This window comes from Pinus tabuliformis, chromosome 7 (genome assembly GCF_031772625.1).
Source record: "Pinus tabuliformis cultivar Carrire ecotype Pingquan chromosome 7, CPIR1, whole genome shotgun sequence".
Classification (NCBI taxonomy): domain Eukaryota; kingdom Viridiplantae; phylum Streptophyta; class Pinopsida; order Pinales; family Pinaceae; genus Pinus; species Pinus tabuliformis.
Genome location: NC_142293.1, coordinates 808,925,593 through 808,941,102, shown reverse-complemented (window position 1 = coordinate 808,941,102; position 15,510 = coordinate 808,925,593). Strand labels below are relative to the sequence as shown.

The 15,510-nt window shown below is 34.9% G+C and overlaps 1 protein-coding gene across 1 annotated transcript in view; it reads left to right on the top strand.

The window, feature by feature from the left end:
- Nucleotides 1-14,241, top strand: part of LOC149250022 (vacuolar protein sorting-associated protein 22 homolog 1-like) — a 117,086-nt gene extending 102,845 nt beyond the window's left edge. Inside the window, exons 6-8 of the mRNA XM_089458897.1 lie at nt 72-179; nt 13,623-13,712; nt 13,821-14,241. Of these exons, the coding sequence (XP_089315023.1) occupies nt 72-179; nt 13,623-13,712; nt 13,821-13,940 (318 nt within the window). The 3' untranslated portion in view covers nt 13,941-14,241. The remainder of the gene's footprint in view (nt 1-71; nt 180-13,622; nt 13,713-13,820) is intronic.
- Nucleotides 14,242-15,510: the final 1,269 nt, after the last annotated feature.

Below are 15,510 nucleotides of genomic sequence, written 5' to 3'. Positions count from 1 at the left end.
AGCATCCAGTATTGTGTTATAGCTTAAGTTGAATTGCTGTGGCTTTTACACCTTTGTTGGGTGGTTTGCAGGCGTTGGGCAGTGGATTTGAAGTATTTTCTGTTGGGAAGAAGAAGCTTGTTCGTTCTGTTCCTACAGAATTAAATAAAGACCATAATGAGATTCTGGAAATGGCGCAGGTATGTTTTACAAAACGTGGTAGTTTTCAAACAGAAAGGACAGACTGGTTACATCAAATAAATTATGTTTTGTTCTTTTGTATTATATAAGAAAAGTTCAATTTAGTAATTGAATTTGACTTCATATTCGGTGATTAATTGAATGATACAATCCTTGAAGTTATAGTCTCTTTGTATTTTTGGGGATTGCCAAGTTTTCTGTCAAATATCAAACCTCCTGTCATTTCTATTTTGCATTAGATTTTTCCTTCCATCTTTTCTGACTGCATCCCTAAGATTTCCAGACATTATTAGTTTTAATTTCAAGGTAGACATGGTATTTTCTGTAGGTTGAGTAGAGGAGATTATAAATTAGAAGCATGTATTTTGACAGTGGAACTTAATATCCAAATAATTACTGTTTTTGGATATTCTACCCATTGTCATCAAATATATATGATTTTAGAACCTAGAAATCTTTAAGAGAGAGTTTCTGACTACATCCCTGTGATTTGTAGACATCATTGGTTTTACTGTCAGGGTAGATACACCATTTTTTTATGGTTCAGAACAAGGAGATTTTAAAGTAAAAGTAAAACGAAACATTTTGGCATCTGAATTTTGTTGGTGATTGCTTTTAGCTTTATGTGCTTGATTGAATGGTTAAATCAAAAACAAAATTTTAACTCAGTGGGAGATTGTGAGGGTACAATAGCTATGATTTTCACTGCTTAATTTTGCATATAAGCTGTCCTAAAATAGCATGTTGGTCCGGAAATAATTTTGGCTAATTAGGAGCTCTATAAATCCATGGAGGTTTCCATTTGCAGTTATGTATGTTGGTTTTATTTATTGTTCATATCTCTGATTGATTATACAGGTGCATTATTAGTAAGGTTTGTTGGGAGTAGGTTCTTGGATGATGCATGGAGTATGTCATAGTCAAGGATTCTTTGGGCATGTTATTTATGGTTGGGTACTATACTACTAAATACATTTCAGTTGTGTTTGGATAATGGTTTTATTGCACTAGGGGCAGAAAGCAAGGAATTCTTTTCATGTAGTTCTCTTTCTTGTTGAAGACTCCCTTCACCAATGTTAGTTATATTTTGGCTTAGTCTCTGTAGTGACAATAGCCATGCTGTATTTTTCGTCGCTAGTCAAATTAATTCAAGTTTAATGGAAATTTAATTTAGATGAGCTAAGAATGTGGAAGCACCTGCAAAAATGAACATCTTGGAAAGTACCTTTGAGCCCAACACATACACTACCGTGCCTTGAGATCAAAATATCTTAAGACGACTTATTACAAATTCAGCTATTAAATAATATAATAAAAATAATAATTGTAGGATTAGTTGTGAAAATTATATCCATAGGATGAACTGCCCTTAAACCTGTTGATATAACTAAATACATGTATACTACAAGTCTGTAATGGACCCACTTGATTGTTAGCTTTGGGGGTTATGAAGCGAACAAAGTTCCTTCTACAAATTAATTACTCTAGAAGACTTGGAATATAAAGATATCCATGAAGATACAAATATTATATATTAAATATATAAATAAGAATGAGAATGATTGATTACAATGAGAACAAGAGGCTTGCTTATATATCAGGCAAGTGTCTCCTCATGGAGAGTCATGTCCTATTTAGACATGCTTTTTCAACCTAATTACTAGTTTAACTAATCATTATTTATGATTATTATTGTTTACATTATTTATATATATTTTATTCGTAACATTGCCTCCTTCCTCAAAGCTTGTCGATGAAAAAGGCTTGATCTCTTTTTTGGCTTCGAACGTCTTTCTCTCTCGGAATAGTCATCCTTGTCGATACAAGTTGATATGATCTTCTTAGTGACAAACAAAATTGTTGCACTGAGAAGGGATCAGACCATCCCAGATTAATCTTCTGTATGGTATTCTGATCATTGGAATTTTGTAATGACTTGTTAGCATAAGACTGGATTGATTTTACATCACTATTATCTGGAACATCAGTTTGTTGTTTCGGTTCTAAATGGTTCAGAGATGTAACATGGCTGATTCGTCTATTCTCATGATTCAGATGCTAATATGGGACTTTACTTTCCCTTATTGGGCATGTGTCAATTTTTAAATTTTCTTTTGGCGAAGATGTTGTTGAGTTGGTTATGGAACATTCACTGGGGATGTTCATTGTTTGAACTGCAACATCTAAGCGTGTCGTTTCTTCAATTGACTTGTCTTCTTGAGTAGTCATATTCATTGGGTTAGTATTTGTTCCCTTATTTTCAACTTGAATTGTTGCGACTGGAAGTTTTGATACTTCTTGAGTGAATTGTTCTAACTTATTTTTTAATGCCTTCTTATCTTCCTTAAGTTTCTTAATTTGAGTGAGTAGACTTTGATTATGGTTTTTCAGTCGTAAAAGTTCTTTGATTTCTGATTTATCAACCTTATTTTCAATGTTTTGAATTTTAAGATTTTCATCTTTTAGATCTCTGATTTGTTCTAATAAATTTTTATTAAGGTTCTTTAAACGCAAAGTTTCATCTTCTTGTTCTGATAAGTGCTTCTTGAGTTCTTTCTTTGTGACCTTAGTCTTCTTCACTTGCGCCAGTAATTTTTCGACGTGGTCCTTGAGACGAGAAATTTCTTCGTCCTTTTCCATTATTTCTTTGTAATGCATATCCACAAGATCTTTATGTTCGTGTTCTAACGCTTTCTTATTTTGTTGGATTTTGGCTATTTTGCCATTCTCTTGATCTTTTAGCTGCACCTTTTCGGTACAATGGATTACATCATTCTGTGGGGGTGATGATGGATGTAGAGAATGGAAGAAGGATTCCATTCTCTTTCTCTCCTTAGCATATTGTCGCTCAAGTATTGTGATTACTTGTTCTACATCTCTTTGGAATTGTTTTTGTTTATTACTTAGTGATTCCATTTTTTTTAATTTAATTTTTAATTTTTAATTTTTCAATATATATATATATATATATATATATAAATTCTATTTCTTTTATATATTGAATTTGTTTTGTTTTGTTTTTTGTTTTTTATTTTTTTTATCTAAAATATATATTCCTTTAGATTGAGTCACACAAAGGTTTTAATGACTTGAACCTTTTTTTTTTAGATACAATTTTTTCTCTTTTTATATATATCTAAGATGAAATATTTCAAACCCCTTTTACTATAATCTTAAGAGATTATCAAATGTCAATGGTTAATGGAGGGATAGGTTGTATGGGCCCGACTATTTACTGCACTCTTTTTTTTCTTTAATATTATCCCTTACACTTTGTACTTCAACCTGTCTTTTAACCTTTTATAATAATATTTATTTATTTATTTATTTTTCTGCTTATAATATTTCCGTTGTATTTTTGTTTGAATTTTATATATCACTCAAATGACTTTGGTGAATGGTGGTAATTATTCCCTTTTTTTTAACAAATTAATTTAATAATTTATAAAGTTATATGAAATATTTATAAAACGATGATCTAAATCCTAAGGTTTCAATGGCCGGATAGGGGACACAGAGGAAAGGTCGCGGTCAATTGAGACGTCGAATGGCTGAGTTGGTGGCTCTATGTTGATTGGTGAGAAGGCGGATGAAGGGAGGACGAGCCTTGGCGGTGTGAAGCAGTCGGTGGCGGTGGTCTATACTGTGGGCAGAATGAATAATGTTTTGAGTGCATTCAATTGGTGGTTTGCAGCTGGAACTTGAGGGCGGATAGGTATGGAAAATGTTGTGGAATTACGAATGTTACGAACAGGGTAACTGTGGTGGTGACCGACGGTGGTACTGTCGAAGGAGGGTGATGGCTGCAGGCGGAGAAGGTCGAGTATGTAGCTGCGAGCAGGTAGAGATGAGAAGCAACGAGGGGGCTGCGGGGAACAAGGAGCAACGACAACAATGGAAAATCGACTTGTGCGGGGAACAACGTGGCAGATTGGTGTGCAACTCACAATAAAAGACGTGCTTGGATGTTGTTGTGCTAGAATGCGGATAGGGTAGATTGGCCATCAATCGAGTTGCGGCTGGTCGTGTGACAAAGATTTTGTGCAGCAATTGGTAGCCATCGGGCTGGTATGTGGCCGCAGACTGGCCGGTTAACCGTTTTATGTTTTTATTTTCTCTTATATTTAATTCTGGTCTTTATTTATTTTATTATTGTTTTTTTTTTTTTCGAGTCTTTTAAATGGCCAAAGGCTTGACAGTAGTATGGAGAATCTCCAGAACTGGTAGCGAAACGCTTTAACGACAACGACGTTGACGAATTTGATGGTCAAGGACCTGGATTGGAGAACGAGCTCTGTGCACCGGTTAAGCAACCTAGAGGACCGAACTGCTATGATACCAAAAGAAGCGAACAAAGTTCTTTCTACAAATTAATTACTCCAGAAGACTTGGAATATAAAGATATCCATGAAGATACAAATATTATATATTAAATATATGAATAAGAATGAGAATGATTGATTACAATGAGAACGAGAGGCTTGCTTATATATCAAATGTCTCTTCATGAAGAGTCATGTCCTATTTAGACATGCCTCTTCAACCTAATTACTAGTTTAACTAATCATTATTTATGATTATTATTGTTTACATTATTTTACATTATTTATATATATTTTATTCGTAACAGGTTACTTTTGAAAGTGTTTATAGCAAGTTCAGGGGTGCTTCATGTGATGAGTGGATGGTGTGTTGACTACCCTTGGATGTATTGTAACAGACATACACATGGAGATAACTAACTCATGGATTACTATAATTTGACTTGATGCTTATGTGATGCACTTCCTTAGGAGGTTGGAGATCTATGTTAAAAAAAATGGCATATTGATGTTTTTTGTGAGGTCCACATGAAGGTCTTGGTTGCTTGCTTGGGAGGAGTACCTACTTGGAGGAGCATTGGGCATTTAGGAGGAAGCCGTTGAGCCCTAGGTAGCATAGGGCCATTTGGTTGTTTACATCGAGGTTGTGCTTGACTTGAGGATTCTTGGGTTAAAGAGTGCTTATGAAGGTGTGGTGGACCTAGAAGAGCATATGGCTTAGGAGGGACTGTTGGAACATTGGAGACCTTTGTTGGAGTATTTGACATTTCTTTTGGAGCACTCACCTCGGGACTATTGCTTGATGGATGTGCATACCTTGGAGCTTCACATGTGTCACTTAGAGTTAGAGTGCTTTACGTGTGGATCTATCTAGTGATTAGTTAAATTGCTTGCCTGTGGACCTTGTCTAATTTATTATTGTCAGCCTTTGTCACCTATCATATATGTATATATATAGGGAGGAGAGTCTTTTGATCTTTCATATTGATCACATTCTTGTGTTAGAAATGTGAGAGCTAGAGTGAACTTGTCTCTTTCATATGTTTTCTTCTTCTTTGTAGTTTTCTATTTTGTCTTGAGCACTAGGGTTCTTTTGTTGATGCAAGCTATATGTTAGGGTTAGCCCCTAAAAGACAAGGGAAGCTATGGTTTCGGTAAAAACCCCAGAGGAGCAAAGGGAGCACTTGTTCTTGTGGTTCTTATGAGAGAAGAAGACTAGTGTACTGTAGCACTGAAAACCCTAGTAGTACTTGAAGTGCTTGATGTGGAGAAGCTAGAGGCAAACTATCTTGTTTTGTCTTGTACACTTAATGAGATGCAAGTTAGGTGCCAAAGAGAATTTCTGGTGTGTAAGCTTGCTAGTTGCACATCTTTGGCGGAGCAACTAGCTCTAGTTGGGAGTGATGTTGAAGAATGTAACTAGTGTTGGTTTTCATAATTGTACTTGAGTCATGATATAATATATTTGTCAAAAAGAAGAAAAATAAATTTCTATTATAAAAGTAATTGACTTATTAAAGCATGGGTTTCATGCTTGGGTCAATAGTCAATAGGTTAAAGCACCCATTGAGTGCTCCAAGATTCTTTTGTTGAGTCAAAGTCAAAGTTTTATGTAAGAGACCCTTCTTAGGGCTCATTATGTCAAAGAAAGTTTTTTGTTTTTGTTTTTGTTTTTATTGTTAAAAATTAAGTCCTATTCCTCTTCCATCAAGTCGACTTCTTCAACAAGACAAGTCATCTTCTTCAACAAGTCAAGTCGGCCTCATGATCAAACTCGTCCACTTTGCAAAGACCATATATATAAAGCATTCGACCTTGTGAAGTAACACCGGATTTTCATCATCTTTGATCTGCAACTTCAACAGAAAGAGAAGTTCGATATAAAAGGAAGTCTCTTATGATTACAGGACCAAAGTTTCTTATGGTTACAGGACCGAAGTCTCTTATGGTTATAGGATCGAAGCTCTCTATGAGTACATAATCAAAGTTTGTCAAAAGATTTGCAGGACCAAAGTTATTTATGGTCGCAGGAGCAGAAGGTACAAGAGAATAAAGAGGGCCGAGTATCCTGAAGAATTATTTGATGTAGACTTATGAAGAAATGAATCAACAGATGGTTTACTTCTTGAAAGGATGACTTGATGGATGGAGGATGTTCTTAGTCTAAGTCAAAAAGGTCTTGGTCATCTCAACTTGATATTACTAGTAGAAGAGTTTGACTGGGTTTTCCCCTTGTTAGGGGTTTTGCCCTGGCTGAGTGCCTACATCTTGTGTTCCTTTTTCTTGTGTTTGTGATCTTCATTTCTTTTGGCATTTGTCTTGATGATGGAAAGAATAATAATATAATGAAAAGAACTAGAAGACATCACAAGAACTTGCCAAGTTAAGAGAAATTATTTAAAGAACCCTAATCTAAATGCTACCCTAAATTTCTCAACATGGTATTAGAGCTTTGGTTCAATGACATAAGGGTAGTTAGAAGGTCACTACAATAGTAGAAGGCTTCAAGACAAGAGAGAAACGTTAGTTACCTAGGACCGAGCTCCTAGAGGAAAGAAGAAAGTCTAAATTCTGAGCACTCTAATTATAGTGATCAGGCCACAAACAACAAAGAAAATAAAGCACTCTTTTTGGAAGGCCGAAAGGCTAAGGAAATAACCCTCTCAAAAATGATTTCCTTGAAGAAAATATCAAGGTTCTGAATATAGCTCATTAGTTTGAAAACACTCCAAAATATGTGTCTGAATTCTGTGTCATCTGGTGCAAGAAATACATGAGGTTTTGGAAGAGCCTATAGGGTCTGTTTCAAAGATTAGTTTTCTAACTCAAATAAGTCCGAGCAGATTGACAAGTGGAACGAAGCATTATACATAGGCTAGAAGGCTTGAAATTGTCACCTAAAAATCCGAAATCTCTATATTCTAGGTACATTTGTGGGTGACTGAATCTTTGTTTGGAGGATCACATAATGAGCTTGAAACAATACTCAAAGCTAGTGAAGCAAGCAAGCAAGTTTGAATGGGTTGAAGGTCTCTTTAGGTCTACTTGGAAGAGTGAACATGAAGCTACAACTATTCTGGAAAGAAACCTAGATTCCTTCTTCAGTTCTGGGCATAAGTGCCAAAGGTAACAATTATCTTATTAGAGGATCAAGACTCGTCCCAGCCCTGTGCATTGAAACGACTAATTGTTTTTAAGTCTATTTTTGAAGACGTGCAAGCTCACTACAATCTTGAAGGAGAAAATGCAAGTTTTTATAGTAAAATCCACAAGTTTGTAGCAACACTATGGTACACATACATATATATACAAAATCCAAGGCTAAAACTATGAGGCTGACCTTAAAAGCCTATACTAAAGTCAAAAGAAAGCATCTACCATTTTGAACCTGGTAAGTCAAGTAAGTGTTGTGTTTGTTCTTTATCTTTATCATCTAACAATAAGTTTTTAAGTTTACTATGAAGAACAACAAGTGGAACATCAAAACAAAGGTATGTAATTTTGAGGTATGTATAACATGTTTTTAAAGTTTGGATACCTATATGATTCCAGGGTTGGCTAGTTGTTGATATTTAGAGATTGTAGACCCTAGATAGTACATATAAAGAAACCCTTATCTTATTTGCTTGTTCCCTCTATGAATCTCTAAATCATGATATCTAAGGTCTGTAGGTATATGACAATTCCTTATGAAAATAGAATTGTATGATATTTAGATTTTGACATAATACTAGTTAGAACCACTTCAAGGTAATATATTCATTCAAGGTTAGAACCCATTCAAGGTAATATATTCTTGGATTTAGATCTTAAAAACCCTAATGTATTCTTGGTAGTACTTGTCAAGAAATATTGCAGGTATATGGTGACTTGGTAAATCAAATCCTTAAAGCACAAGTTGACAAATAAGGAGAACTATGAAGATGCTCATTGCTATCATATTTTAGAGGTAGTCCTTCATTAAACTTACCAGGTTTGTAAAAGGAGTAACTCAAGGTATGTATAAAGATTTATAGTAAATCTTATTCATATTACAAGGTGCATCATTTTTGAAATTTGTTCTATATTACTAACTCTTTCATGTCTAGGATTTTGAATCATAAGGATTCTTGTTTGGGTGATTAATCTTTAGATTGAATCTACCCTTATCATATCTTGTTGTTTGCTCATTTTGGTGAAACCCTAACCTTTAGGGTTCATTGTAAAACCCTAGTCTCTTGTTGCTTAGGGTATGTTGACAATGAAACCCTTAATCTACTTAGGGTTTGTTGATAAAATCTAGAAATGAAATTCTACTCTTAATGTTTATGGTTTGTTAATGTTATGAAACCCTAGTCTTTTGGGGTTTGTTATTAATGTTTAGTATATATAATGAAACCCTAGATTCTTATGGTTTGGTAAATTAGGGTTTATGAACAAAAACTCTTGTAATTGTTAAAAGTAATGTCCTAGGAATGAAACCGTAGGTGTATAAGCTTCCGCATAATTGAAACCCTAGTGTGGTCAAAATTGTTCGGATTTGATGCTTGTATCTAGGGTTTACAATAAAAACCTAGTAGAGATTTATATAAGAATGAATCCCAAGATATAATATGCTAACTTGATTGATGATATATTCTCATTGATGAAATCTAGGGTTTGTAACAAAATCCTAGTAAAGTTTGATATGAAATTCTAGGTCATAATATTGAAAATTTAAGGTGCTATGATTGGATTGCTAACTTGATTTAGTTGCTGATGATGGAATCTAGGGTTTATCTCTAGCAAATTGTTAAAGTGCAGAATATAAAAGATGTAACCTTTGTTGACTATGAACCTAACTAGGTCTAGATATTTTTGATGCTTCCATTGTAATGACATAATTTTGACTTCATGCTCTTGTACGTACATATTTATGTTCGGTTGTACTTGTTGATGAAGATATGCAATTACATAGTCTTCAAGATGATGAAGATGCTTTCCTCGTATTTGATGATGATGTTGAGCATGGTGGAAAGGAGTTATAAGAACCTTGATAACATTAAAGTCTACATTAAAGTTCGATAGATGACCTTGTTTCCATGTGAAGGAATGATGAAGTTTTGAAAGGTCTAAAATTCTCTGATAAATTGTTGATGCAAAAGGAAGAGCTGATGTGAAGAATCAAATAGTTGATGGACTTGTCCCCTAGTTATCTCCCTAGTTGAGAGGGAGCCTGAAGAGAAGTGAATGACTTGATGAAAAGGCCATGAGTATGTTTGAGATCAGAGAATAGCTAAAGCACTACAGGCTGGTTGTTCACGATAGATGAAGTTACAAACAAAACTTGGTTACATTGAAAAGTGTTGAGGCTGAGTTTGGTGTTGCTAGAAAAAATTGAAGGAAACTTCCAATGAGATGTATTTGGATAATGTGATGATGATTTAAGCAACATCAATATAAATAAAGACCTCGAAGGTTTGTGCTAAACATATATGTATATATTGAAAGTTTATTATTGATTGGGGTTGTGATTAAGCATGATCTCTCCATAAGAAGGTTGAACGTTTGAAGCATGCTTGGATTGGTGGATATATTTGGTTTAGTTGATAAGGAGAGATGAATAATCTTGGGGTGACAAGATGCTTGGGAGGACATCTGGCCAACTCGTGATGATGTCTAGATCCCGATGTAGGGAGGGTTGCGTTGGTCTTGGAGCTCCGACCTTGAATACACAGATAGATCCCTGGGTTGGTGTTAGAGCTAAAGCTTGATGGTACCTGAGTGTCTAAAGCTTGGAGCACACCTTAGCCCCACCCGATTAGAATACCTTGGTTAGGTATCTAATCTGTAGCACTACGTGTGCTGTGAATCTTCGTAGAGTACATCATTTTGAGATTTTCCATGTACCTTTGTATACATGTAATTATGAATACCTCCCTAGTTAAGAGGGAGTGTTGAAGAATGTAACTAGTGTCGATCTTCATAATTGTACTTGAGTCATGATATAATGTATTTGTCAAAAAGAAGAATTTTTTTTTAATTATAAAACTAATTGACTTATTAAAGCATGGGTTTCATGCTTGGGTTAATGGTCAATAGGTCAAAGCACCCATTGAGTGCTCTAGTTTGTTGAGTCAAAGTCAAAGTTTTATGTAAGAGACCCTTCTTAAGGCTCATTGTGTCAAAGAAAGAAAATTGTTTTATTGTTAAAAATTAAGTCCTATTCCTCCATCAAGTCAACCTCTTCAACAAGTCAAGTTGGCCTCATGATCAGACTCGTCCACTTTGCAAAGACCATATATATAGAGCATTCGATCTTGTGAAGTAACACCGATTTTTCAACATCTTTGATCTGCAACTTCAACATAAAGAGAAGTGCGATATAGAAGGAAGTCTCTTATGATTACAGGACCAAAGTTTCTTATGGTTACAGGACCAAAGTCTCTTATGATTACAGGACCGAAGCTCTCTATGAGTACAGAATTAAAGCTTGTCAAAAGAATTGAGGACCGAAGTTATTTATGGTTGCAGGAGCGGAAGGTACAAGAGAATAAAGAGGGCTGAGTCTCCTGAAGAATTATTTGATTTAGACTTATGAAGAAATGAATCAGCAGATGGTTTACTTCTTTTGAAGGCTGACTTGATGGATGGAGGATTTTCTTAGTCTAAGTCAAAAAGGTCTTGGTCATCTCAACTTGATATTACTAGTAGAAGGGTTTGACTGGATTTTTCCCCTTGTTAGGGGTTTTTCCCTGGCTGAGTGCCTACATCTTGTGTCCCTTTTTCTTGTGTTCGTGATCTTCATTTGTTTTGGCATTTGTCTTGATGATGGAAAGAATAATAATATAATGAAAAGAACTAGAAGACATCACAGTAACTTGTCAAGAGAAATTATTTAAAGAACCCTTGTCTAAATGTTGCCCTAAATTCCTCAATAAGTGATTCCTAGCGATGGGGAGTTGCTGGGTGGGGTTTTCTATTTATAGTGGCTGCCCTAGTTAAAATTTCAAGAGCTTAACTTGTACCAGCTTGTATTAAGCTGTTGATATGCACTTGTAACTTCATCTTTGTATATATGAAGAGTTCCTTACTGTCCAAACTTTGTGTACTTGCAAATCTGATTTTCAATTTATGTTCTCATGATGATTGAATAATTTCTAAAGCTTGTTATGCATGCTGATTTTAGTTAACAATGAGCAGATTTTGTTAAGTGATTTGACGAAAATATAGAAGCTAAGTAGGAAGATTTATGGCTGCAATAATTCTGCTGCATTAAGGTAAATTTTTGATCTGTTGCATGTTGGGAAATGTCCTCCTTGATGTACATTTGTTCGATGTTTATTTTCTTCGGCTTCCTCATGTAATTGGTTGGACAGAAGTGAAATATAGATTACTGTAATTTATATTTCATATTCAGCTCTAAGCCTGAAAATTTACATGAAATAAATCTGGGGAACTTCAAGGTTGAGGTGGAATTTCTGCATTTGCATTAGAAGCCATTCTAGGAAATTCCAAAAATCATTTCCATTACTTAGTGTTTTATCTCACACAATGTTTCATTTTCATAGATATTGCACCATTCTGTCCTTTCAAAGTGCATTTGCTGGCCCTGAAGGTATGGGTCAAGATGGAGAAGAAAGAGTGATCTTAAGCAAAGTTGATTACCCCTTTTTGTATTTCAATTGTAGATGAAGGAGCTTTCTCTCTTTCATTTGAACATTCTCCCTATACCGGTTTCAATAGTCTGCATGTCTGGGTTTTCTCCTCAAGTATTGTATGAAACTTTTCATATGTAGAGTTATTGTATCCTTGGGACCCTTGCTTTGGACACAAATTGTTTATAAATAATGGATGGTTGAGATTGAGTAGCTTCTTATTTGAATATGTGAACCTAGTGAAATGTCAACTTATTTTGTACTATCTGCAATGTAAGGGGAATGGATGGAGCTTCTCTGGTCTTCTCTTCTAAGGTACAAAAGTAAATTGAGAAAATTATGGAAATAGATTCCTGGGTTTCTACATGAACAGTGGAACTGGATTCCTTATTAATACAAGGGATGCCTGTCTTGTTTTCTTTGTATGTTAGGAAATTTGTTTATTAGCTTTGAATTATTATTTCATTATTTGAAATGTGAAAACTCCCACCCCATGACTAGCACCCATCAAATTGTTTTTCACCCTCAACTAACTGCCACTGTACTCATAAGCACATTATAAGCACCGAAATTTGTTGACACTTACATCTAGAAGTTCACCACAAAGCCATTGATGAATCTTGCTATAGTCATTGGGTTTGGGAACACCCTATATTTTGGTGAGGTACAATAAATAACTGGTAGACTTGGAATTGGGGGCTGCAGATCAAAAGGGTTGGCTTGCTGGTCCCTCCGGAATCTAAACTCACAGAAAAAGAGTCAAGCTGGTCAAGTTAAATTAAAAATAAAGAGTAGATAAAATTTATACGTTTCTTGTGTAATTTCCTTTATAGGTTTTATATACTATTTTGTTGTTTCGATGCCCCTTCTGTTCTGATCATTCAAGGTGAGTATGCCACCCCATAACACAGGACTAGGTGTGCCTGTGCGGCTCTGCCTTTGGACATAGGAGTGCGGTTTGGACGCAGAGGTAATCATATCCTAAATAAAGAAATCTGGCTTTGCATTTAATCCAAAATCATGATTAAATCATAAGTTAAACCTATATGATCTTGATTTTTTATACATTATCAGTTTCCGTAGACCTGTATTTTCTTATATTTAATTTCATGTTTTATATCTTTTGTACTTTCATGTTGTAACCAATTGGGTTTGAATCTATCAAAGTTATATGAAGACAATATATAAAATGTGAAAATGCTGCAGATTGCCTTTTGCTTTCTTTTCTGCATTTAAGTATATCATTGGTGACTCGACACGTCTTCTGATTTCTTGAAGTGACATGTTTGATCATTTTTATCTTGTTAATTTTGTTACTGGGTATATGGTAGCGTCTGCATTACAGTATTGGCATCATCCAGTATAAGATGACACTTATATCTTCTCTCAGATAAGTCCAAAAGTACAGCCACGCTCCGATGTTTCCTTCTTGAAAAATAGCAACTAATGTCAACAGTATTCCATGTTTGAATTTTCATTGTTCCTATTATTTTCGACGATGAAGGTTCAAGGTTATGTCATGGCTGAGGAGGTTGAGAGGAGGCTATCTTGGTCATCAGGTCGTGCTGCTGATGCTCTTGAAACTCTCCTCAAGGTGAACAGACAAGTGATGCAGTTAATGTTTGTGTTTTTTCTAAGAGAACCAACGTTTTGTCCATGTGTTCTGTATACTGATCTTCTACAAAAAATATTCATTATGCAGGAAGGCCTTGCGATGATAGATGATGGCCATCCTGATGGTAAGAGGCGATATTGGTTCCCATGCATAGGCTCTTCCTTATCTGGTGCTCTTGATGCTGATGTCCAATCCTTGGGCAACTAATACATTTCGAAGTTTTGGCCAGACAAATTAAAAAGCTCACTGATCTCTGAAATTGTAAAATGAAGGTTTGGGCTCTTCTTCAATTCACCAACAGCCGTAATAAACATGATCAAAGAATCTAGCATTCAAATTCCTTCGGACAGAAGTCGGATGACTTCGGGCTTTTGAGGTGTATCTATATAGCTGAATGCCAACATTGTTTTTGTTTTGAATGATCTTCCATTGTAAAAGCAGCTCCGAAGTTTGAGAACAATATATCATCTTAATCCCAATTATGCACAGATATTTGTTTCTGGTCTTATTAGTATGATTCTTTTACTGCGTACAATTATCTTGTCAAAAATTATTTAAGTTTTACCCATTTATTTTTAAATTCACCATTTTCATGTTCCTAACCTGTACTCTCACATATTTATGGTACTGATGTCTTTGTTTGACCCATCCGTCTTTTCAATCACTTTGCTTTTCATTTCTTTGAATTCTCAGATTCTCAAAAGAAAAAGCTACAATTTTGTACTATAGGTATCTGTATTGGGTATATGTTGTACGCAATTCGTCATGGATATCAATTGTGAGACTACAAGTGGTTTATGAGGTATTCCTTATATTAAAAGCTTTTCCAATCCAAAGGAAAAAGGTTGGGGTGTGGTATTTGGGTCAACGGTATAGCATTTTCCCTCACCCCAGTGCTAACGTACCTGTACTAATTATATACGTAATTACGTCATTGCTACTTACGGAGGTGGCTTATCAGCCTTCTTAGCATGCTTATCCCTACGGCGCTGCTCCCTTTGTAGTTTTTTATCAGACTTCACCTTTGAACCATATGTAGGGTGCTTGAACTGAGGAGGTCTTTTCATTGGAGATTCAGTCCTGCGTAGGCTGAATATAACCCTAAGAATTTGGCCATTTTCTCTTGGCGGAGGTTAGGGAAGTTTGACTTCTCATTTTCTCAGGCACTCCTCTCCCTCGTAACCCATCCGAGTATCCCAGCCCAGCATTGACTCTGGCAGGTAGAGTGAGTGGTTCCTGTATGCGAGATAACCTCCTCCGTACACAAGCTTTACCAGAGAGGTTTCTCTCTTCCCTTGACGAGGACTAGATAGAATACCTTATTTTACTCCGAAATGTCACATGGTTCGGGTTCAAATTCGAGTTTCGACAATGTCGATTCAAATTCGAATTTTCTGATAAAGTAAGTTCGAATGGGGTTCCCCGTTAAATTCGAATATATATATAAATAATGTTTTTAATATAATCCAATATAATATTTATATATTAAATTTGTAATCCTTTATATACACAAACATTATTATGTTTAACATAAAATTTAATTGAACTTAATATGCATCTCATTATAATATTAATATATTATTTTTTAATATATGTAAAAGAATAATAAATAAATAAAATAATTTTTTTATAATACAATTTTAATGAGAAAAGATATTCAAATAAAATTTAATATATATATATATATATATATTTAATATGTATAAAAGAATACGTATCTAAAAGCAAATTATAAAATTATATGAATGTGATTCAATTTTTTTTAAAAGGGGCAAAA